At 38.2% G+C, this 25,464-nt stretch overlaps 3 protein-coding genes and 1 pseudogene across 3 annotated transcripts; all 4 read right to left on the bottom strand.

The window, feature by feature from the left end:
• Window positions 1–5,880: 5,880 nt before the first annotated feature.
• On the bottom strand, window positions 5,881–6,434 carry LOC113289953 (auxin-responsive protein SAUR23-like). The gene has a single exon (XM_026539403.1). The coding sequence runs from the start codon at window positions 6,370–6,372 to the stop codon at window positions 6,091–6,093; it is 282 nt and encodes a 93-aa protein (XP_026395188.1). The 5' UTR covers window positions 6,373–6,434; the 3' UTR covers window positions 5,881–6,090.
• Window positions 6,435–7,810: 1,376 nt separating this feature from the next.
• Window positions 7,811–8,536, bottom strand: LOC113289941 (auxin-responsive protein SAUR21-like). The gene has a single exon (XM_026539380.1). It carries the CDS (start codon window positions 8,262–8,264, stop codon window positions 7,974–7,976), a length of 291 nt encoding a protein of 96 aa, XP_026395165.1. The 5' UTR covers window positions 8,265–8,536; the 3' UTR covers window positions 7,811–7,973.
• Window positions 8,537–9,914: 1,378 nt separating this feature from the next.
• Window positions 9,915–10,312, bottom strand: LOC113289934 (auxin-responsive protein SAUR21-like). Its single transcript, XM_026539369.1, has one exon. It carries the CDS (start codon window positions 10,247–10,249, stop codon window positions 9,923–9,925), a length of 327 nt encoding a protein of 108 aa, XP_026395154.1. The 5' UTR covers window positions 10,250–10,312; the 3' UTR covers window positions 9,915–9,922.
• A 13,040-nt stretch (window positions 10,313–23,352) lies between these two features.
• LOC113341581 lies at window positions 23,353–23,452 on the bottom strand (annotated as a pseudogene).
• Window positions 23,453–25,464: the final 2,012 nt, after the last annotated feature.

The raw sequence follows: 25,464 nt of genomic DNA, 5'->3' as shown, positions 1-25,464 counted from the left end.
TCGTTCATCTATGCCTTATCAACCGAGCAGCCGTTATTTTCTGCACTATTCAAGATAAGAAATGCAGTACGAATGGAGGAGTTGAAAAAATACCAAGCCGAGCACATTCGTATGGCAGAAGAATAGGAAAGATACAATGAGATAAGATAAATGTATTCGCTTTATTTTGATGATAAAAATGAAATGATCGATGTACTCAATTTTCAAGAGCATAGCAGTAAGAATTTGATGAAATATTGATGAAATAAATATTCGCAGAGTAACCAAAGACAGTAAGACCTCAAGATTAGGAGGCAAATAATTAATATGAAATAAAAAGTTTCTAGGAAAACTTAAAACCTTCGCCTAGGAAGGCTGGGAACCCACGGCATGCACCCTAGTTCGCATGAAAATGCAATAGGCAAAGACCTAACGCATGTCGTGGACAACTCTCAGGCAGAAATCTAGGGGCAATGATAATACCTATCCGTTGAGGGTCCCTTTTATGATGGACTTCGGTAAGGGGTGCAGAAATATGACTAAGGCGCCGACGTATTCGGTTGAGCTGCGGGTGCCTGGGACGTCTGGAGCATTACCGGCTATGTCCGTCTGGCAAGTCTTGGCTACGATGCACTCGATCCCAAAGAAACCCCACTTAGGATGTGACTTCGTAACTCCGAGCCTTATCGGAGAAGAGGATAAGAAGTCACGAAAACAACTGAATGTCGTAATAACCGGATGGGAGGAGACCAACATGCATTTTAGGGTTAACCTCCTTGAAGGGGCACTCTGGGGGAATATAAAGGGATGGCACCCTCCAAATTAGGGAGCCGTGTGATCAAAAAAGAAGACAATGTCATGGGGCTGCTATTCATGGGAATAGATAGGCCTGTCATATTGTCGCAGAAAGAAAACTTATCAAAAATGTTAAAACGAGGTTGATGGATTGTTATCGCAATAATAGCAAGCGCCTGAGACTTCGCTGAAGTAATACCCTTAAAAACAGGGTGAGGCGGAATAAGACCTTAATTAGGAGGCGCAATAAGACCTCATAAGCAAGAAATAGACAAAGCTACTAAAAAACAAAGTTATAAAGATCATTCTCAGAACCATCTCGTCTAGATTGGATAACGCCAACAAGAACAAGAGGCAAGTATATACTTTTATATTTTTTGTTCTTTTGGCATTATCCGCACGAAACTACAAAGCGCTTAAAATACAATCTAAGGCTACAAGACAGAGCAAGAAGGAACCTGAAGCAAAAAACTAAGACCGGGCGCATACTTGAGACTAAGACCAGTGCTTTTCAACCTCGCCGGAAAGCAAAAGGCAGCAGGGATGAGTGAAGAAAGAAAGCCGGAACTGAGGGAGATTTGAAAGATGAAGGCAGAAACGAAGATGGAAACTCGCAAAAGAATAAAAGGCAAATATATACTTAAAGGCTTCACTATTCTTTTGAGAGTTTCCATGGTCAGTATAAACCTGAGGAAAATGGCGGAAATCAAATAAACACACGCTTGATAAAACAGAATCACAATATCATGAAATGTGATGATTCCCAAAATAAAGCGTTTGCCCCCCAAGCTTGGGAGCGCCCATAAAAAATTATTAGTTATAAAATACTAATCTGAGATGAGAGAAGACAAAATTAAAAATGCTACTGAGGAATGGCACTATCGATGATGGTTGACTCAAGGATCTCGCCGCCTGCCTCGGAAATGCTAAGTAGAAGCTCCCTTGGACCCCTCGTTGTCCTTCGCGGTGTCAACTTTTGGTTCCTCGTCGTCATCAAGAGACAATTCCTCGTTGGTAGGATCAACAGCTTCATCTTGAGGCTTCTCATCATCAGAAAAAATCTCCAAAGGAAAAGAAGGAGGAGGAATGCCATGCTCAGCGCAATAGTCATTGAAGAGTGGAACCAAATAGCTCTGAGTATTCTTTCGGGCCGTCTTGGATACCTTCTTGGAAGAATCAATGATCTCGTCCATATTATCATTTAGACTCTCAATCTCCTCATTAAGACGAGAAACGTCACCACGAGCTTCATCTCTATCCCTGGTAATACAAAGGACCTGACTCCTATGACACTCATCTGATTCTGCGAAGATAAGAGAAATTACATTAGAAACAAGGAAGTAAGCCGGGTCAAACAAAGATAATAATACACCTAAAAACTACCTTCCGCCTGAAGGATAGTAGTATTTAAAGTACTCTGAACATCAGAGTATCTATGATCGAGCTTGGCGACTTTGAGGTTGGAATCTTCAAGTTGAACACATAACTCATGATACATTCTATCCCAACCTTCACCATGAGAGTATTTCAAAGTGCTCTTGTCAAACTGGATGGAGAGAGCGCCTTTTCCACGGAGACTTGCAAGCTTGATCGGAGGAGAGGATTTCGCAGGTTTTGGACGAGAGGAATTGGCTAATTTATCTTGCAAGAGTTCCACCTTTTTCTTCAAACAATCAACCTCCTCGTTTAGACCATCCACAGTGTTCCGAGACCTACGAAGACTATCTGCGAGCTCGGTTTTGCTTTTGATCACTCGATCGTAATCTTCCTCCAGTTTCTTATAGTTGGCTATCGACGAAGAATGGAGACTCCGCGAGGTAGTAATAGAATTAGAGACCTGTTGAAGCTCTGACTTAAGGCGAAGGTTGTCATTCTGGAGATGGAGGTTCAGTTCCTCGTTACGGGAGCATTCAACTGACAGACGGTCCACTTGCAAGCAAAGGGTCTCGGCCTTTTCATTAAGGATGGAATTTTCAGAAACATACATATCATTTTGAGTTGTAAGGTTCAGCATCTCAGCGCGAATATCTTCCAGCGAGGAGGAAGCTTCGTCGGTGTTCATTTGACGTTGCATGCATCGATCTTGACGAAGCATAAAATAAGAAAATAATGGAAGCAAAGGCAAGAACAATAGAGGGACGTCCAAGAAAAAATAACTTACTCAAAAGCTTCTCTATCTTTTGGTCTTGCTCGCGGGAATGATCTTTTTCTTTCTGGAGGTCCCCCGATAAAGCTTTGATTTTAGCTTCATCCTTCCTAGCCATCTCGCGAACAAGCCGAATTTCCACGAGGGTGGCCATGTGACAGTAGACTTCCTGCGAAGCAAATTTGATCTCAGAAAATAGATCTCGGAGACGAAAAGAAAAAATGGCAGAAAAGGCACAAAGAAATCACATGGTTCATCAAGGCAGAGTGCTGCTGCAGAGACAGATTCATTGAAGCACTCAAAAGCGCAGACGAGTCTTGGGAGAGGAAGTCGTCAGAAACAAAGGCGTACAAATATTCCAAAGAACGAAATCTCATAGCCGGATCTTCTTGAGCCTTGTGATAGATACCTCAAAGGAATTGCATATCGGGGTCGAAGAGAGGATTTGACATTTCAGGCCGGACAGGTTGCTTTCCATTCTCTCTAGAGGGAGGTACCTCCGAAGAACTCTTAGGATGTTCAACTCTTGGCTGAACAGGGGAATCGGCGACCTTGGGACGGATAACAGAATCAGCTTCTTTCGGAGGAGCAGGAGCACTAACTGAAGGGGACTGTTGCTTAGTGGGAACGGGACGACCAAGGAGAGCGGAGGGCTGTATTACAGCTAAGGCATCCACATCCAGGGTCTTTCGCGGCCTCTTGGATGCACCAGACGGAGGAGCACTTGTCTGTGAAGTCAAAAGTTAAAAACCAAAAAGGCTAAAATTTACAAATAAAATGCGATAAGGATGGTACATGAGAAGAAGGAGGAGTAGTAGGATGAGAACGTTTCTTGTGACCCTTGGGTACCCAGAAGTGGGAAGTTCACCCTGAGAAAAGGCATGATATCAGGATGGATGATTATCACGAAATCTCTAACAACAGACGAAAATGATACATGTTCAGAGGGAGTCTTCTTAGCAACCACTTTCTTATCCTGTCGCGCCTTGACAAGTCCAGCAGCAGGCATCACATACTAAAACGAATTGAGGAACATAAGTACAATTGATAGTTCCAAATGATATGAATCGCAGTAGGAAAAATCATACCTCGCTAGGAACAGTCCAGCGAAGTCTCCAAGGTTCACATCCCGTGATGTAACAATGTCTGGGAAGGGGACCATTGCGAGGAAAGCCCTTTTCGTCGTAACCCCAGACGAAGGGACCGCCAACTACTAAAGGAAACCTCGCCCAGTCATCAACGGAGAGACGAAGTTGGGAATCCACATCCAGTAAAATCTCCTTAAGTGGGGGAGAAACCACCTTCCTAACAAGCTCAAGACCCCACTCCTAATGCTCCCCGGTGCTTGTAAACACAGCTGAATAGTTGTCCATGAAAGAGTCTATGTTGAAATCCAAGGAATCAAATTCGTCCGCTGAAGAAGGGAGTTGCGAGATACCATCACGAGAACGGACTTTAAACTCGTTGGAGATCTGAATCGCATTAACAGTAAGCTGGAAAACCCTGCACTGCAGCCTACCGAGAATCTCCAAGAAAATGGGGTTTGAAGGATCATACAAGGGGAAAGATAGTCCCGCTCTAAACTGACCTAGAGATATTATCACCTTATCAGCAGACCAAGTGTCCGAACCAAGCCACCGGTAGTTCAGTTCCATCTCTTGGGTAGCAAGAACAGCGGGATCTGGAGAAGAATCAACAGCTGGAGTTAAGGTTAAACCTAACTCCTGGAGCTCGGCTTGAAATTCCTCGAGAGTTTTAAGTGAAGCAGATGCAGAAACACCTTTAGGAGACATGGTGATAAAGAAAGTAGAGGATTTCGGGAGAATAAGGTAAAAGTAAGAGCAGAGATCAAACAAGAAAAGAGCAGAGATTGGAAGAGGCTGAAAAGAAACTCAACTAAGGGTGGATAAGTGTATTTACAACAAGAAGAATGGACCGGTAAAACCGGGAAGCGGCGTGATCGAAGTAAAGGTGACCGATGACGGACGGTTACCCAGGGAACGTGGCCACGTGGAATTATGGGTATGGAGAACGTGACGGTTAAGGAAACTGAAACGGTTCTTATTCCATCTTCGCAGCAACTTGGACAGAATAAGAAAAGGCAAAATGTAGGTACACGAAATAGGATTGCCACGTGTCATACCAAGTAAGGTAAGGAAATCCTAATCAAAGATTCGTGTCAGTGACCTGTCAAATCAGTCAACATCAGAAGGCGAAATACAAATCCCAAGCGCGAGATAACTCTCCACCCCGAATAAAGTAGAGGGACCATCAAGATGCTAAGGCGAAGTCACGAAAAGATTACTTGGCGAAGAAGATAAGCCATGAAGTAGGAGCAGTAGGGCGCAAGAAAAAGGACAGGTGTCCCGACAAGACCACGTGAAGTCAGCGAAAGGTAGGGAAAACTTTATGCAATATGCTCCGGGCGAAGCATAAAGTAACCTCGACGAGATGATATGAGTTGTATGCCACTAAGGTTGCTTAGGCTTATAAATAGAGACCTTTGGACAATGTAGGGGGAGATTTTTTTGGAGAGGAAAAGGTCTAGCATAGGAAAGAGAGAGAGTTAGGGTTTCCTTTTAATTCATAGGCTGGGAGAAGGGATTAGGATTTTCTGGTAACCCACGAGTGTAACTTGTATCTTGCTTGATATTAATAAATAAGTTTAAGTTCTAGTGTTTATTATGTCCTAGATCTTGCATATTCTTCATTTGGGTGTGTTGCTGGATTTCCAATAATCACAGTCCATATACTCCATGCCACACAATTCTTCTGACTCCATATTTTTCAAGTACACCAGGAAATCAGGTAGGCAGTTGTTCTAACTAATTTTTTTCCAATGTTGGGAGAAGTTAGTTCACTGAATTGAGTTACTTGGAGGTTGGAAGTCACAGATTATATATGCTGTCCAACAGTATGTATAGCTCAAGATTTTATAAACAACAGTTTTCATCAAGATTTTATGATTTAAACGAATAAATTTTATGATTTAAATGAATAAAAATTGTATTAATGATTCTTTAAACGGGAGAGTCTTTTCTAACTCTGCACAGTCAATTAAAGAAAAAAAGAAGGGTTTTTTTACAGGGGTTGTAACAACCCCTCTACATAAAAAATTGCCTATCTAAATCTCTAGCAACTATCTGTTTTCTCTGTTGTTCATCCTCTTTTCATGTAGCCCTCATTTGAGAAGTGAGATCAACGAAAGAGGACATTTTGCAAGGAATGGTGAGACCTCCCATTGGGTGATTGAATCCAAATTCTTCTTCAGCACGGCTTAATAAGTCTTGGAATGCAGGATGGTTCAAGTAAGATACCGGAACGACAAATCTCTTCTTTTCAGTCTCTCCCACGTAAACAGCACAATGTCCTTTTGGGACGTCTACTACGGATGATGCTCTTTTGAGAATATGCTTGGATTGAAGGGCCATTGAACGTAAACCGATGCCCATTGTAGTAAGTGAACTGTAAAGAGTGATAGATCTTAAAAGATAGTTGAAAGCTGTTGTAATGAGGTAATTGAAGATTTGATGATATGAATGGTTCATGGTGTGTAGGTATTTATAGACTTTAAGGGAGTATCAATTATTTGTTTGTCCTTTCAAATGGGTTTTGCGTATTGAAAGAAATGCGGTAATCGGGCAAGTTTCAGGACCTACTTGTTTGTTGATCACATGGCTTTGCACATGCAATTAAACGTAAACCTCCCGCTCAGAAGTTTAGCAGCCCACACTCCCACTTGATGTCTTAAGTCACACTCTTATTCATAGGTAAAACTATCGCATGTGGTGATGTTGATTTCTAATAATTAGAGAGGTGACGCGCAATGACAAGAGCACTGGGCCTACGTTTCGCAACAGAGTTATAAATGCATGCATATGTCCAAACATGGCTTGACTATATACACCATCCTTGTAGATACCTGCAGATATTATGATATGATCTATTCGCTACTACTTGCTATGGGATCTTTCTTTTCCCCTGTCAGAATATAGTTTATTGCGTCGGTCATCAGGGCATGAAAATTTAGCAGTAGATTTTCGTATCTCGTTTGTAGGATTCTTGAACTAGTTCAAAGATACCCTTTACTAATTACCCATTTTAGGAGGGTGCAATCACTGCATTAAATCCAGATTTTTTTGTTTCATTGTTAACTCTTACATCGGCTAGGTGAATATACATCTGTAAACCTTATGGCGCAAGTGAATTTCACATTTACTTACTCATTCTAGAACACTTTAAAATTCCGTTAGTAACAAAAACACCCTAGAACTCCTGGAGTCTTGCTAGGGTGCATGCCATGTGCAAGCTACTTTATCACCGAGGTGAATGTTATAATCCAATAGTATGAATTGTGGCACTTCAAAAAAAATGATCGCAAAATTGCTTAATGCATTCAAAAGGGATTACATCTATTCACTTTTTTTTTTGCGAGTTGGCAACAAAAAAGAAGAAATACCGGAAATGACATTTGCATTCCGTTGGTACTGTAACTACTGTTAGCTTATCTCTAGAATCCATTATTATGCCCACATTTCCAAATGATTTATGATCTCAGCTCATCATTTTCCCTGCAAGGCCCTAAAAAAATCTGTGCTGATTTTGTCTGAAAAAAATCAGAGAGATTCGTGCAAATTTGTGCCAGTCACGTTTACCTACGTACCCGAAGTCCTGACAAGTGAACTTTCCCAAGTTTTCTCTGTTACTTTCTGACACCCATTATTTTTGATCTGATTAAGTCATCACCACCTTGGGAATAAACTTATTGTACAATTTTTAACGGCAAAATAACAGAAGCTCAATTTCCCTTGTAAGGTTACGTTACCTTAGTAGACTCTACCGTTACAGGATAATATTGTAGGTTCATGTTCATCCCAACAAAATTGAGGATTATCGAAATGAGAGAATTTTGTATTAATCGGTACTTTCAATGGGAGAGTATTTCAATTATACTCTTCCCAAGAAAAAAAGTATATGTTACATGGATCGGAATACAACCCTTTGCTAAAAAATTGTCTACAATTAAGCTACTGCTATCTGGTTATCTAAATTCTCAACAAGAATTCAATTCAGAAGTCAGATCAATGAAAGCGTCTTCATTGCAAGGAATTGTAAGTCCTCCCATTGGATGATCGAACCCAAACTCTTCTTCTGCACAACTTAGCAAGTTTTGGAACGAAGGATGGTTCAAGTAAGATAGAGGAACAATAAACCTCTTCTTCTCGGTTTCTCCAACGTAAACAGCACAGTGTCCTTTAGGAACTACTGATGATGATTGGTTTTTGAGAGAGTGTAGTTTGAGAATTTGCTTTGACTGTGAAACCATTGATCGCATAAGACCCATTTTGGCAAAGAGATTAATGATCAACAACGAAAGTTTTGCTTGTGATGAGTGCTGAAAGATGTAATTGAAGAATTTGAAGATGGATATGATTGCTTGGAGTTTGTGGGTATTTATAGAAATTCGTTGGATTGTCGACTTTGAGGTTTAGAAGAGCCATAATCTGGTAAGGTTTTGGACCTACATGCAAATTTATGCTTGCACATGGCTTTGCTCATAAAATTAAATTTCAAATCAAATCTTCCTCTCACTGTCTGCAACCCAACTTGTGTTTAGTGGTGGTACCATTTTCCCTACAATCACACAAAATTTCTCAATCTGTCTGCGGCTCAACTTGTGGATATGAAGTCACTTTCTCAAAAACTAATCTTTGCTAAACCTGTCAAGTACCGCATGTGAAGGTGTACCACTGTACAAGTACAAACAAAGAAGCTGAGATGATGTTTAGGCCTCAAAACAGAGGCTAAAACAGAGTAATAAATGGATGTATCTTACCAACTTGACATGATTAATTATCTATTTAGTGAAAAAATGACACAAGGGACCAGTGAGAAACCAACTGGTCGATTTGACGTAACTGGATTTTTTGTTTCTCTATCTATCAATGAGTAATTTACGAAATCAGAGCTCCAAAGCTTATCTTATAATTTTCTTAGTAATAATTGGGTTATGATCAGCATTGAGGTAGGATCCTTTTGACCAGATTTTCTCTCTCTAAATATAGGTTGTTGGTGACACCAAGGTAGTAGGCTCGGTATACGGGTTGGTTCCACACTTATATCTGGCCTGACACGATTCTCCCTAAGTGGAAGGAAAAATTATTGCTTTCATTTGTTTAGACATTTATGTGTATGAGCAAATCTCATGGTTGCAGTTTAAGCCTGTACTTAAGTGTTAAAACCCTACAACAACTGGATAAGAGTACATCTCCTAAGGTACCATTTTAAGGACAAACTCTGGTTTAACATTTCTGTAAAAAAAACCTAGCTAACTAGTATGGAAAATATTCTAGAATTCGTACTTAACCTTTTGTTCGTAGACATCATGACGAACAAAAGACTTCAATAGTAATTACAAGATTTTAGCGACGAACAGAAGAAGACTTCCAATTGAAAAATGTAATCGGTTGAAGCGCCTTTGAACTATCTAAATTCGAACACCTCAAAATGGTAGTAGATCAAGATGGTTAATTTTAATTTTTGTAGTAGAAAAATCTACAAAAGTTATGTCAGCTAGGGTCTTTAACAGTCAAATAATTGACCCAGGTACCATTTTTATTTTCATATCAAGTATTGGCGTGTCTTTGTCACAACTCATGTACCCAACCACAAATTACCCTGATTGAATGATTGTTTTCTCTTTGCAGCATATCACCGGAACAAATGAAAACTGGCTTGTCCTACAACTTGCAACTGGTTCAAATAGGGTGACAGAGATAGGTATAGTATAGCCGTTTAGTTTTATGCGGCGCCCAAAATTAGAAACTACTTTGGAAACTGGATTACTGAAGCAAGAAATCTTACATTAGTGAAATTTTCACCAGGTAAATTCATTAGAAATTTCTCCAACTCATTTACAAAATTATGCAAGGGATCAACAAACAGACCCACTTACTACTCTACAGTAAATCAAAATGTAAGTAAGATTTCCCCATTGTCAACTCAAGATAATAGACTGTTTAGGTGATAAGTGAGATCGATGAAATCATCTTCTCTACAAGGAATTGTAAGTCCCCCCATTGGATGATCGAACCCGAATTCTTCTTCAGCTTTACGTAACAAGTCTTGAAACAAAGGATGCTTTAAGTAAGAAATTGGAACAACAAATCGCTTATTTTGATTCATCTCTCCAACATAAACAGCAAAGTGTCCTCTCGGGACATCCATTGCGGTGGCAACCCGGGATACAAGTTTGTGTGAGCTTGGAACTGTTTTTCTCCTCATAACTTGCTTGGCATGCACAACCATTTCAGGAAAACGAATACCCATCTTCTTCTTATGGAATCTTAAATTTTCAGATTTTGGCTAGTGACTGTTGAGAGTGTGTAGTGAAAGGTGTTGGATATTTCTAAGTTTTCTTCTCCATATATAGAAGTTCCATTTTAGTGCATGGGGAGTGGGAATCAATGATTAGATGACCTACCATTGTATAGCTAAGGATATATAGTTAACTTGGGAGATGAGCTGAGCTGCAGATAGTACAGAGTCAAGTTGGGATAACAGAACATATGGTGTGGGAACCACAAAACAGAAAAATAGAAAAAAATCTGATTTTGGCCCATTGTTTTCTTCATCATTTGGCCAATGAGATTCAATGAATTGCTATAAATAATTGTGACTAAATGTTAAGAAAAGCCTACGTTTTTTTGTGTATGATGCCATTTGTAAGAACTGTTTATGTTTTTTGTTTTGTTGTTTAGGGTTTTATTCATTGAATTGGATGTTTCTTGATCATTGTGATTGTGTAGTAGCTAGCTAGCTAGTAGTAATACAGTTGACAGTAGCTAGCCATATCTGAATAATGTAGGCCAACCATATATTCCACTAGCTATATATATATTCCAAATTCCAATCCAATCAACTATCCTTGTTTCCGAAAACATTTTCATGTTATTATCTACTCACCAACTCAATCAGGGTTCCCCACAACATGTGACAATCATGAAGCCACTATCCCAACTCCTGATAAATTGTCGATAGAGCGGTCACCGTTTCACTGTAGTTTGCACCTGAGATACATGTACTGATTTTCTGTATGAACTCAATCAGGGCTCCCCACAACATGTACCTATCAGGCCACTATTCCAAGTGCTAGTGGTAAGCCGGCCACAGTTCCGTGTAGTTTGCACCTGAAATACATGTACTGATTCTCTGTATGAACTCAATCAGGGTTCCCCACTACATGTGTCTATCAAGCCACTGTCACAACTAGCTCCTGAATATATTGTCGATAAGTCGGCCACAGTTTCTCTGTAGATTGTACCTGAGAGACATACTGTTTTTTCTTATGATCAGATTCATCAGAAGAAACAACTCGGGCAACTTGGAGCGGGGGCTGTTAATTATGATCAAGAGAAAGATGCATCCACGAGCAGCTCTTCTTACAATAACACCCTTCTAATCCCAAATTCTTGGTCGGGCCTATGGAGATAAAGAAATATAGTTGACTCATTTAGGATAATGATTTTTAATTGAGTTTATCACTTTATCTCCTTCTACAGGGGATTGGCAGTGGTCTACGACCAAAATAAAGCTGTTTGGATAGTCAAATTTGTTCACACTATCTTAAGGTCCTACAATGCACCATATTACACCTAATCTATATGTCCAAATGGAGGCAACTAAGCTGTAAAGTCTGTCAAATACATCTTTGGGTTCAACTATACATTTTTTCTGAGTCAAAGACAGTAATCTTTGTAATGTCTAACTCAGAATAATGGATAATGTATTTTTGGATCTTCAAACATAGTGGAAACATGTTCGATCAAATCAAGGACAAATGCATTAGAGTATTAAGGCCCTACTCTTTAGTGCAAGTGGTAGAAAAGATCGCATTATAGTACTGTAACACGTAATGGTACTGTCTTTGTAAGGTGGTAAGCACCGAATTAGGTTATGTACATTTGATTCCACAATCCAATATTAGGTCCTACGGATCATTAAGAGGAAATCAAATTCATGGAACCAATCGAATAAAATCCATCTAAATTATCTATAACCAGCTATTATTCCATATTTTGTTCACTTTTTTATTATTAAACTAGATTTTGTGCCCGTGCTATGCCCGGGCGTCTTTTTCTTTTAATCATATTTTTGATTTGGTAAAGCTCGGCTTCGGCTTCGCCTCTCCTCGTCCCGTCCCGATTTGATTTGGTGTGGCTCGGCTTCGCCTCGCCTCGATTTAAGAAAAACAAATGGAACTTGGAAGTGAATCATCTAATTATAATGTGGAGAACATAACTTATTAGGGTTGACTAATAACTAAATTCCAAAGTAGTTCATTTCTCAAAATCAATGACCCCTAAATTTGAAAATTTCATATTAATTTGTTTTGTCAACATCCACCGATGCATCAATATAAGCGGAACCTAACTAACTACATCCCAATCATTATAAAGTTGATGAGCGACTTTATTATTTCTTAAATCTTTATGCTCATCATTCACCATTCACCATCATGCGATTGAAATTATTTGCTAAAGTCAAAAAGCTACAGCCACACACATTTTTGTTCTATTATTTCCTAAACAACTAATTTATTAGGCATTTTTTTCTTTTAATCATTTTCTATGTGGTAAAGCTCGGCTTCGCCACCCCCAGTTCCGATTTGATTTGGTGTGGCTCGGCTTCGCCACACCCCGTCGCGATTTGATTTGGTGTGGCTTGGCTTCAGTGGCGGAGCCATATAATAAAATTGGGGGGACTAAAATAAAAAATTTGTATAAAATGTGGACATTAGAGGGCTAAATACAAAAAACAGGGGGACTAAATGCAAAATATATGATAAAACTAAAGGTTTTTTTAATGGTTTTATTGATTTTAGGGGGGGTTAGAGCCAGGGTTAGTCAACCCTTGGATCCGCCCCTGCTCGGCTTCGCCTCGCCCCATCCCGATTTGATTTGGTGTGGCTCGGCTTCGCCTCGCTCCGATTCGAGAAGAACATATGAATATCACTCACAGGTTTGTAAGAAATTAGACATTTGAAAATTCATGTTATATGACTGTGCATGTAACCCCGTGAGAAATCAATTTTATGAAATGTAAGTCAAATTTCGTTTACGATTTTGCTACTCTAGAAGATTCTATTCAACACATTATGTAGGCATTTAGATTTTTGATTTGGTGTGATATGATTTTGCCTCGCCTGATCGTGCATTTTTGAGTCGGTGTCGCTAGGCTTCGCCCACCCCTTCAACATAGATTTTTGATTTGGTGTACTACGTATACAAATGAGTAGGTGACTATCAAAAACAGAATCATATAATACATCAGTCTGAATGAATAAACCTTGATTAATTTTTAGTTGAACATTTTGTATACCTTCTCTATGGTGTAATTAATTTCTTCTACTTTTGGTCAAATTTTAGCGAATTATTTCTGAACTACAAATGCTCGGACCAATCCCTGTGTATTTGCTTCGATGAAGAATTAGCATCTCATTAATTTTTGGATGAATCATTGACCGCACATAATATGTATTCGTAAAAAGAATCTTTGGAACGGAATGAACATGATAAAAAAAAATCACTTCTTCTATTTCGTTTTGATCCTCAAACACTTGAGCACATCATTAATCCAAACGGTGTATATTTATGCACTCAACTTGAACCAAAATTCCCGAAAGTAGTTTATGACTTTATGGCTTCAACCGCATATGGTAGTCTATGCATTGAAGCTATCTTTCTATTATTGAATACTAATTACATTTGCGGATGTGCTCCACCATAGAAATATCTGCTAAGTTTGGTTTTGGACCACCTGTAAACTGGAGCTACGCAAACTTGCTTCGCCAATTCAATCCAAAAGTTACAAATGCAAATAGAATGGCATAGTTCTTTTTTTTTACTATATTTTTAATTTGGTAAAGCTCGGCTTCGCCTCGCCCAGCCCGATCTCGATATGGTGTGGCTCGGCTACGCCTCACCCATTCTTGTAACCATATTTTTGATTTGGTAAATCTCGGCTTCGCCTCGCGCGTCCCGAATCCCGATTTAATTTGGTGTGGCTTGGTTATGCTTTGCTCTATGCTAATGCAGTTTTGATTTGGTGTGGCTCGGCTACGCCCTAAAAAAAAAGTGAACACTCATGATATACAATCTTAATGATGCATTACCAAAAAAGTATAATGAGTCATAAAATATAGATGCATTACCCAAAAAGTATAATGGGTCATAAAATATAGATGCATTTTAAAAATCCTAATGTTCATTTGTAAAACAGCCAAACCTTGGTGCTTTCTACCGGTAGCCTGTAACAATAGCAATAACTATAAAGAAATAGAAATGCCAATATGCAGTAATGAAAATACATCCGTTAACCCACGTTGACAATCTAACTCCTTTAAAATCCTATAATGGAGTTAGCACACATATAAATTGGGAAATCTCCAAGCTATGAATCGTATAATGGAGTCTGGAGTCATATAATTATGATTCTAAAGAATAATTCACTAAGCTTAAGAGCAGACATTGTACCTTAATAAGGTCTCAAAGACTTTCTAAATACAGCTCTACCCTATCACTATTTAGTTTTACAATGGGAACATAGAAGAATAGAAAGAGGAGGCGGTAGAAAAGATTGATGGCGGTACTCATACTGATCAAATAAGCAACAGGGCTAAGCAATGCAGTTGTGGTCAACTTGATAGAATGATGCAGATGCCACCAAAGTTCAACAACCACAAATTGCATAAAATGGTGTTAATGCAGATTCTAATTATGATCTCAAAGTTGACTGTATATGCTATATTAGTACTTAGGATTAATAGGAGTAAAGTCAGCAAGTCTTAAATGTAGCTTTATAGAGTTAGAGCTCTCCAGAATAACATACAACTAATTAGAGCTTATTAGCAGATATAGCAATAAGACTTTATCAGTAGTGGCTTTTTCCGGGGTATGTCGCTATCCCTTCTCCCTGACGATGTGTATTAGAACAGACCCGGTTGCAGTGATGGATTTAGTTTCCCGTTCCCTTCTCCATCACCCTTTATTTGTGAAACTCTAATAACAGGCATATCATAGTTAAGAAACACAATAAGGGAATTTGACCAGAAGCTATATTGAAATTTCTGGATTACCCATTGGATAATGGTTGAAATATTAGCATCGATGGATTCAATGCCAACAACGGACGATTTTCAACCATTATAGTCATACTTTAGCCAAATGTATATAAAGATTCAATACCGCAATACATAAATTAGTTACCTATAGATATATCAATTAAAATCTTTAGAGATTATTATATCCAGAATAACCCTGTCAACCCATGTTAAGGTGGAAAATGTAGGCTACCTGACAGTAGATCACAAAACCCCATCTCCTTCAAGGTAGGAAACGCAAGTTTCCTGCATTGCCATAAAATATATGAATCAACTCAATAACAGGCATATTGGAATACGTATTAGTACGTTCTCATAGAAAGGTGAGTATGTTAGTGATGAATTCAGCTTATAAGAAATAATCTATGATGCCAAAATTATTAATGGTGAATTTAAAACTCTTCCTCTAAACATAGTTAAGATTGAGGGTGGAATGTGCATAGCGAAAAAACTGCATTTTTAGAGTCTACACTGCTACTACTAAAACAATCGCAGTTTAGTTATTTATTTTAAAAAGTTCTCTTCCAATACAAAAAAATAGACACCTCAATCCAAGTCCTAGAGGCCCCTGGAATTTTCAGTGGAGTAACCAAAGCTTAGTGCTTCTGCACCAGTCTATACTGCAAGTCTAAATCGGATATAAGAAATCAGATTGGATTATAACCAAAACAGAACTTCTACCAATGTTATTGATCTCGCCGTATACCAAAAATCACTCTACTGTATAACAAAAATTAAAATACAACAAAATGTTTAAGAGCTAAACTTATAGAATGAACCAAAGAGGTAGGTAAAAAAAAATAGAGGCTTGTAAATTTCACATGAATTAATAGATAAATTGGAACTTTATCACAGTATATTAGAGCCTAGTTAGGTTCATGCATTAAGACATTAAAGGCGTGGCGTCCTGACAAATAAAAAATCTTAGTGGGAAGGTGTCTATACCTGAGATTTTCAATGATGAGTTCTCGCATTCGGCAAGGCTGCTCACCGAGCCTCTGAAACACCTGGGAGTTGGTGATCGTTTTTGAAAAACCAAAAATAAACTAAAATTTAAAAAAACACTTATGCGCAATACAAATAACCTGTAAGGTGTATGTTCTGAGGTCTAGGTCATCAAACTGGGTGAAACATAAATTAAACAAAACAATGGACACATAATAAGCATCAAGTGCAGCAACAATGGTGTTCCACTGAAAGGATTCCCTCTTTCGTTTGTTGGCTTGCCTAAAATTGGGTTTGGCAGTGCCGCAGTGGTCATCTACTTTTTCTTAGTCAACCACATAACATAAACCAAAATTAATCTACAACTTGAAAAAAGTTTAGATTACGAAATCCAGTGAAAAAATTCCAAGTAATTACACCAAGACGAAAGATGGTTATGCCCAAGCTTTAATGCAGCAGAAATGAAGTCGTGGGCAACAACTTGGGACCATTTTCTAAGAATTCTAAGAAAAAAAAACATAAGTCAAGCAATGAAGCAAATGAAAGACCATTATACAACATGAATAAAGTTTAGATTACGAAACCCAGTGAAAATTTTCCAAGTAATTACATCAAGACGAAAGATTATGTCCAAGCTTTAATGTAGCAGAAATGAACTCGTGGGCAACAACTTGGGACCATTTTCTAAGAAAAAAAACATAAGTCAAGCCAATGAAAGGCCATTACAGTGAGTGGGCAATGCTTCTTGCGCCTGCGCAGCTGCTTTGCTAATTTGAGGTAGCAACTAATACCTACAATGTTTTAATATAGTTCATTTGAAAAAAATTGGTTTCCCATTCTCCCACTAAATTACTGTTTTGCATACTGATCAAAATCCTGATGTCACACCTGTCATTTCTGTTCTTCCATTCACAATCAGCTTTACACTTGAACTTCGAGTTACAAAAATGTCGGCATTGGGTCATTTCTAATATAACAATAGCCTCTCTAAACACCTTTTCACTGAGAGAACATATGGAAACAGTCTATCTATTTTCATAAATTCAATCAATGGTCCAATTCTATTTTCATAAATTCAATCAATAGTCCAATGGTGCCAGCCTATTTATTTAAACATATAAATCCAATTCTAAATTGTGAGATTTAAGAACAACATACCATCTTTGCATATAAGAAGAAGAACTCTATTATCTCCCGGCATTTGTGTTACCCAATTAGGTTTTCGGTATCCTATTAGGCTTATCTACTGCTCGAAGTTTCAATGTTCTCCCTTTGTTGTTGATGCTGCTTCTTTGTGCCCATATCTCCCTGTCCTAAACCTGGGAATTGATACACTGAACACGACGTGAGTATAGATTTGGATTCAAAAGATTAAAAAATTAAAGTTTCTTTGTGACAACATCAACCCCTTCTGTGAATAAGATGAAACAATCAAAACAAAATAAATCAGACAGGATCCACGGGGACACAACCGATTTTAGTGTTAGTACAAAACAGTTAGGGTTAAAAGAAAAAAGAAAAAAACTTACGTGATATACAAAACATGCTTGTGCAAATCAACCACCGATTTCTTTTATATTCAATAGATAAAAGAGCTTACTAAAAAAAAGTTCAGAAATTGAACCAATATCAATTATCGTTGTTAAGAAAAATCATGAGGAGGAAATATATGAATGATGAATAGAGTTAGGATATATCAAACGCCTTATGCACAAAAAATTAGTTAAGAACGACATTAATCTATGCAACAAACAAAATAGAAAAGTTAGTTAGTTAGAAAATTATGGTTCTGAAAAGAGGAAAAAAATAGAAGGATCCTGGAGTCACAGAAAAGATTTTGTTTTTTTAGGGTTTTCTGTAAGAGGGGAAAATTATTTGGGACGAAAAGAGTTGGAGATGTTTTTGGTTTCTGGATTGCAGTATTGGTCTATGGATTGGAAGCATATCATTAGTTACTAGGGTTTGGCATATGTTTTTTTGGTTTTATGTTTTGTGGGCGAAATTGATACAGAAAAGGGTTTTGTATGTTTTTTTTTGGTTTTTATGTTTTGTGCCCAAAATTTGTGTGAAATTCCTCTTTTTTCTCTTTTTTGAGGAAAAATGAAACGGAACAATTCTGTGAGAAGGTGACGATCACCGTTCAACATGGAGCCAAAGGAGCTTAGGATTTTAAAGGAGTTAAATTCATGTGTGAAAAATATCGTAAATGGAGTTGGTATCTCTAATTTTGTATGTTTATTTTTTGTATATCATGTGCAAGACTCGTTAACTAATTATGTTCAAGGCAATGGCGGAAAGAAAAAAAATATATATCAGCCAAAATTATTACACATAGAAACGAGGTTACTGAAGGGCAGATGGTGTATACAATGGCTATAGGGACAGTGGAGTGAAAAAATTGCCCAAGGCATGTGAAGTGCGTACGTAATAAGGAAACAATGAAAAACGGAAAACGATCACTTGGGATAGCCGAAAGGCAACTTGGATTAGATATACTACTGGTCCACGACTCCAACTCCTAGTGAAAATGTTGTATGGGAGGGGCTTGAACAGTTTTATACCCGGGCTTGAGCCTAATTTTAGTATATAAAATTTGGGCCCAATAAAAGTAGGTAGAAAAATACTTTGTTGGGATTTTAGGGGAGCTTCAGCCAACGGGAAGCCTAGTTTTGCTTCACTCCTGCCTAGGTGTTACTGTCCGAGTCAGTGAAGCGCAATGATGGCGTGTTACTGAAGTAGTGGCCTGGCCAAAGAAGATACATTGTCTGACGATGAAGCGCAATGATGGTCGAGACAAGAAAGGCTACTTGACACATGCAAGACTATGTGATAGTGTTGCATATCCTTGATTCAGAGTTAAACCATCTCAAGGAAGGAATTAGGGATGCAATGCAAGTCAATGTGAATTAGGCATTGGCCCAAGCATTGGTCAAGGCTTGGACAATGTATATTCAACAGTGGCGTTGCCAAACGCGACATTAATTGTTGTCTATTGCTCAGCAAAAAAGAATGCAAGTGATGTACTTAAAGCAGGGACGGGCCTAACAAGGGGCTAATCCGGGCTATTGCCCGTCCCTTAATTTGGTAAGAAAAAAATTTTGTGCATATATTCGGTTTATTTTTCCGGTTAGCCCAGGAAATAAATAGAAGTTAGCCCAACCACTGAACATTATTAGTGAACAAGCCCAGGATAAATAGGAAATTTATCGATGCGTGTTAAATCAAAACTCTATTCCTTGAGTTATTAGAAAGTGGTATTGATTGGATTTGACATGTCTCTCTAAAGCTTGTGATTGTGAAGATTGAAGAAGATCATCACAACTTCGATCCTTAAGGTGATTATGATTTCCATCTTTTATTTTTGTTTGTCAATATGTGATCCTTAAGTTTTTAACTCAGTTTCCGATCTTTAGACTTTCGGACGATTATATCCATCAATTACCAAGTACCAAGTATTAAAGTCGCGTGATTGAAGAAAAGATTCCATAGCAGATTTCCACCGCAGATAGTTCGTTTTGTCAAACCTTGGCGGCACATTAACTGAAATAGATTCATGAGAATTTGAATACATTCTTATAGGTTGGATCACACCAAACAAAGATTGTTAGATCTTATCGTGTTTGCCTGCTCTAATACCAATTTAAAAGACGAGGGTACCCAAATACACCACAATCTTTCGAAAACCAATCTATAAGTCCTTTTACTGAGTGTGATCGTCTATGGACAAAATCGAGACAATACAACAACTTCGATACACACTTCGTTTGATCATCTATGGATACGAGATCGAGACAATACAACAACAAGATCACTTGTGTGATTGACTATGGATTCCAGATCGAGACGATACAACAACAAAGTGTTCACTTAATAATATATTCGGTAATGACCCGAAACTCTATATGATCAATATCAAGTGACTAGGATTAACGTACGTGTGTAATTTACTCAATTATAATAAGAAAATTATAATACGAAATATAAAGTAAATGACAAGGCAAGATTTTATGAACGAGGAATTCGCAAATGTAGAATAACCTCGGTACCTTGTCCAGTTTTGGATACTCTCATAATTAAGCCGCTATACAAAATCTAATACCAACATCGTATAGTTGAGACCAAGTACACTACCCCTCGCTATTTAGTTTCCTCAATATCCCTATGCCTTCGACTTCTAGAGTCATGATGGACACATTTTTGTGTCCGTTTTGTCTCGATTTTATATATTGATAGTTCTCATTTTTGTACTTATTATGGTGTTTTATGTGTGTGTAGGTATTTTTGTCTAATAAACATTTTTGGAAAAATCGGCTCGAAAAGTTGTCGAAAAGCGCACCCGGAGGACACTTGCTATCAGACTCTCACTATGGATAAGGGGTACCCGAATTACTATGGGGCATCCTCAGGACACCCCCAAGGCAGCTGCTATTCGCACCCCTACTCTGGATAGGGGGCAACCATCTTCATTATTTGAGTTCTGGTTTTTGGCGGGAAAACAAACCAGCATGCATATTAGGGTTCGCATTCTTGGGAAGATTTATGGAGATTCAATCCCGGATTTTTGGTGGGCTGAACTTCCTATAGCATAGCAGGGTTGCTGTGATCAGTTGGACCGAACCAGTTGGGCTAGATAAGCCAGGAGGAGAAGACAGAGGAGGTGAAAAGTTTTACCGGGTTCTGTTAATGACTAAGGCCATTTTTAGTCGGAGTTGGGCATGCAGATGGATTGGGATTCATTAGATTCGTTAAAACAGGGTTGGAACCATCTTTGGATTCGAAAAAATAGGTTCATATCTTCGGTTTTAAGGAAACAGAGGCTTGGAAAAATACACGGGATTTTTGATGATATTTTTGGAAGTTAGGAGAGAATTTTACGTTGGGTTGGCTGAATCTAGTCTTGTTCGAGTCCTGAGAGAGTTTTGGAGGATTTGGAAAGCTCAGAAACGCGTAAATAAGTCGGCAGAAAGAAGAGAAAAAAGAGGGAAAGTCCGTGACTTTCCGTGGAAGAATAATCAAGATTTTTACGGGATTAAGATAACATGTTGGCTATATAAGGGTTGCTGAGAGTCACAAATGGAGTGCGAAGTCATTGGAGCAGTTGCTGAGAAGATCGAGTTGCAGGAAAACAATATTTCTGTTGTTGCTGCTGAAGAACAAGTGTTGAAAATAAGAACATCGTCTCAAATTTGTAACAGTGCTACAGTGATTTCTCTGTAACAGTCAGTTCATTATAACAGCTGTTTTGTAACGCCGATACACTGTTGCAAACAGTCTGTTTTATTGTTTCTCATCCATTTAATCATCTTTTGAACCATAAAACAATATTTTGAGATCATGATTAATATGAGGAGCTAAACCCCATTGCTGAGGCGATAGAGGAAGCTATTTTTCCAACAAGAAGCGGTATATTCTTATTTATCTATTTATTTGCCTTGATCGGAAATTGTTTGAATGATTTTTGTTAAGCAATTTTTATTTCTTTTGATAGAGCATACTTGGACTTAGGTTTTTGATGTTCTATGCTTCGGATTTACACTTGTTATTTTGAGAATCTACTTGTTGCAATAGTTTAGAATCAAATTGAACGAGAAAATTGCATGAATATAAATATTGGTTTAAATCGCTTTGAAATAGGAAAATAGTGGAATCTTAGCCTCAGCGTTCTTTTAATATTGATATCAACTTTTCTGTGTTTGCTATAATTATTAGTGATTTTTCTATTTTAGTTTAGAATTTAAGTCTAGAAAAAAATCCTCCACAAGCTCGAGAATCGAATCATTTTGCTTATCAGTATCACAACCACACCAATTTTTGGCGCCGCCGACGCGGACTTTTTTTTAGGGTTTTAGATATAATTTTTTAGTTTTTTTTTTTTTTTTTTTTTTTTTTTTTTTTTTTTTGTTCTTTTTTACGTTTTTGGGTATTTATCTTTTGTCTACAGGTTCTGGATCATAAAGAAAATTGAGCCAAGGAGTTTGGTGATTTCATAAAGACTTGGAGTTAAAGATTAAAGCAAAAAGAACAGAAAAGAAGACAATTTTATTTTAGTAATTTTTTTTAGGGTTTGTTTATTTTATTTTTAAAAAAAAAATTTGTATTAGGGCTTATTATTTTTGTAATTTTTCTTTTCTTTTTGGACTTTGGACTTTTGGACTTTGGGACACTATTTTTATTTTTCTTTATTTTTACCCTACGGAAAGGTAGTTTAAATATAAATTGTTTGCAGAGAAGGAGGACAATTACGATATTGTCTCTGTACCTTGGGTTTGTACACTGACATCGGAGTCGGTGGTCCGAGTCGACTACAACCGATTCATCCCCCGTCTGGAGCGGGAGGTAAGATTCTGAACACTCGCGAATCCCCTGTCAGCGAGTCACTGGACTCCTTCGTAATACTCATATGTTGAGGACTGAATACGGACATTTATTTTTATAGTAAAGGGAAAGGCCTGGCCATATAAGATAAGGTTTCAGATTTCAACACCGTTCTCTTCTTGCCCGCCTTAGGAAAACGATACCAAACGCGAACCCAAGCTTAAAATTTCGATTAGAACGAGACCGATAAGGTAACGAGCTTGTAGGAAAGTCGTTCAAAAGGATTGTATTGGGTGTCTTATTATCTTAATTCGTTCTTTAGAGGTTTGCTAAAATTGTACCTAGTTGTTTTTTGGAAGATTAGAAGTTGGTCTAGAAACAATCTAAGTGGAGCCATCATGCTTTTTGTTTGCTAGAAATCAATAGGTTTGATTTGGTTGAGTCATCCTTGTTTTGTGATTGCATAGAATCCCCTTCCTTATTCTTTTGCATGCCTGAACGTGAAAGATACGCCCTAGGTAGATTTGTTAAAAAGAAACCTAGTAGTTCTAAGCGTCTCGATTACCTCAATTTAGAAAGTACGATTTTTGAAGAGTCCGTTTTTGAACGTCCGCCTTTTACTGAGGAGAGAATCCATGTAGAACCAGAAATAGCAACTTTGAAAGCTTTGTTGAACCCGACTAGGACTACTCGTCCCTCGTGTGTCAGGTTAGCTGAAACGGAAGCAAATTATGAACTTAAACCTGGGACCTTATAGCTGCTCCCAATCTTCTTAGGGAAAGAAAATGAAAACCCCTATTTCCATGTTAGGGACTTTGAGGAAATTTGTAGTACCCTAAAGATTAGAAACCTTGATGATGATGCTTTGAAACTTAGGTTATTCCCCTTTCCCTAAAAGATAAAGCTAAATCGTGGATATATAGTTTGGCTTTCGGGTCCATTGAAACATATGAACAACTTACATCTGCCTTTCTGAACAAGTTTTTCCCTAGGCACAAAACATCGTCTATTAAGACGCAAATCTGCACATTTTCTCAACAGGAGGGAGAATCTTTGTATAGGTATTTGGAGAGGTTCAATGATCTATTAGCCAAATGTCCTCATCATGGTTTAGAAAAGGTTATGTTAGTTCAGATCCTTTATGAGGGTTTAGATTATTCCACTACAACCACAGTAGAATCTATGTGTACAGGTGGGTTTGAAAACCAAACAGTTGATGAGGCGATGCCATATTTGGATGAAATCGCCGAAAAGACCCAACAATGGGAAAATAATAGGGAACCCCAGAAAAAAATTCTTCTAGGCAGAGGAAACACTAATAGGGTAGAAGGAGGCTATGAATCAGATGCCAAAATAGCTGCTATAGCGAAAAGGTTAGAAGCTTTAGAAGTGGGTCACACTAGTGGTAGATTGGAGCCTTTTTGGGAAGGCCAGAATAATGAAGAGCAAGCCAATGCTCTCTATAATAATACTAGATTTGATAACCGTCAAAAGTTTGACCCATATTCAGAAACCTATAATCCTAGTTGGAGAAACCATCTGAACCTTTCATGGTCTAAGGGCCAGAGTCAAGGTCAGTTTAGTAATTCTAATGCTCCCCCAGGTTTTGGCTATACTAAGAATTCTTCAGGACCAGCTCAGTTTCAGAATTCAGATAAGAAAATCCTAAGCTTAGAGAAGTCTCTCAACTTGTTAACTCAGCAAACTGCAAAATTTCAGCTATTTGTAGAACAAAGTCTACAAGCTAGTAACAGGATAGGACAAGAAAATAGTCAGGCTATTTCCGAGTTAAAAACCCAGGTTGGTCTGATAAATGAGTCCTTGAGAGAAAGAGGTAAGTTTCCTAGTCAAACACTACCCAATCCTAGAGGAGTTCATGAAGTAGGTGCAAAACCATCGAATCAGTTGAATGTTATTAGCACCCTTAGGAGTGGTAGAGTAGTAGACAATCAGGTAACCATGCCCGATAGTGAACATATTGTAGTTCACCCCTCAGGATCTCACCCCTCAAGATCACCACTAGCTGAAGGGACTGGTAAAGTTTATGATGATGCGAATTCGGTTCCTGAGAGGTCTGATTCTGTGCCTAGATCCCCATTTCCCCAGCTCTTAGTACCAACAAAAAGGAATCGAAATTTAATGACATATTGGAGGTTTTTAAGAAAAATTACCATAAACCTTCCTTTATTAGATGCAATTAGGCAAATTCCTGCTTATGCCGAGTTCCTTAAGGATATGTGAACGCGAAAGCGAAAACTTACCGTCCATAAGATAGCCTTTTTATCTAGTCACGTAAGTTCAATCATTCAGAACACCGCAACTCCAAAGTACAAAGACCCAGGTTCCCCTACCATTGCTTGTACAATAGGTAAACACCGGGTAGAAAAAGCTTTACTTGACTTAGGAGCCAGTCTGAACTTACTGCCGTACCATGTGTACTTACATCTAGGACATGTTGAAATGAAACCTACTCAGATGACACTGCATTTAGCTGATAGGTCTGTTAAAATTCCTCGAGGTGTTATTGAGGATGTTCTTATTGAGGTCGACAAGTTTATTTATCCAGTGGATTTCGTGGTCCTAGATACCCAACCTGTCTCTGACCCAGAGAACCAAATACCTGTGATTTTAGGTCGCTCATTTTTAGCTACGTCTAATGCGATCATTAACTGTCGAAATGGTGTGATAAATTTATCTTTTGGTAATATGACTATGGATATGAACATTTTTAATGTCAGTAAGCTACCTTATGAGCTAGATGACACATGTGTTGAAGAGGTGAACATGATAGAAGCCTTAGTTCAGGAGTCATTACCAAATATTTTGTCTGAAGACCCATTAGAAAGTTGTCTATCCCATTTTGGTTTAGATTTTGATGACGATAGCACTATTGAACAAGTGAATGCTCTATTAGATTCTACCCCTGATAGATGGAAAGCTAGGTTCGAACCGTTACCAGTTTCTGAGACTACCTTAATTCCTTCTTTAGAAGAGCCTCCTAAGTTGGACCTAAAACCACTACCCGACACTCTAAAGTATGTGTTTTTAGGTCCATCTGAGACTTTACCTGTGATTGTAGCTTCCGATTTGGATAGTGATCAGGAAAGTAGGCTAGTAAAAGTAC

The sequence above is a fragment of the Papaver somniferum genome, chromosome 1, assembly GCF_003573695.1.
Source record: "Papaver somniferum cultivar HN1 chromosome 1, ASM357369v1, whole genome shotgun sequence".
Classification (NCBI taxonomy): domain Eukaryota; kingdom Viridiplantae; phylum Streptophyta; class Magnoliopsida; order Ranunculales; family Papaveraceae; genus Papaver; species Papaver somniferum.
Note: the sequence above shows the minus strand (reverse complement) of the source record. Positions and strands in the feature narration are given on the sequence as shown.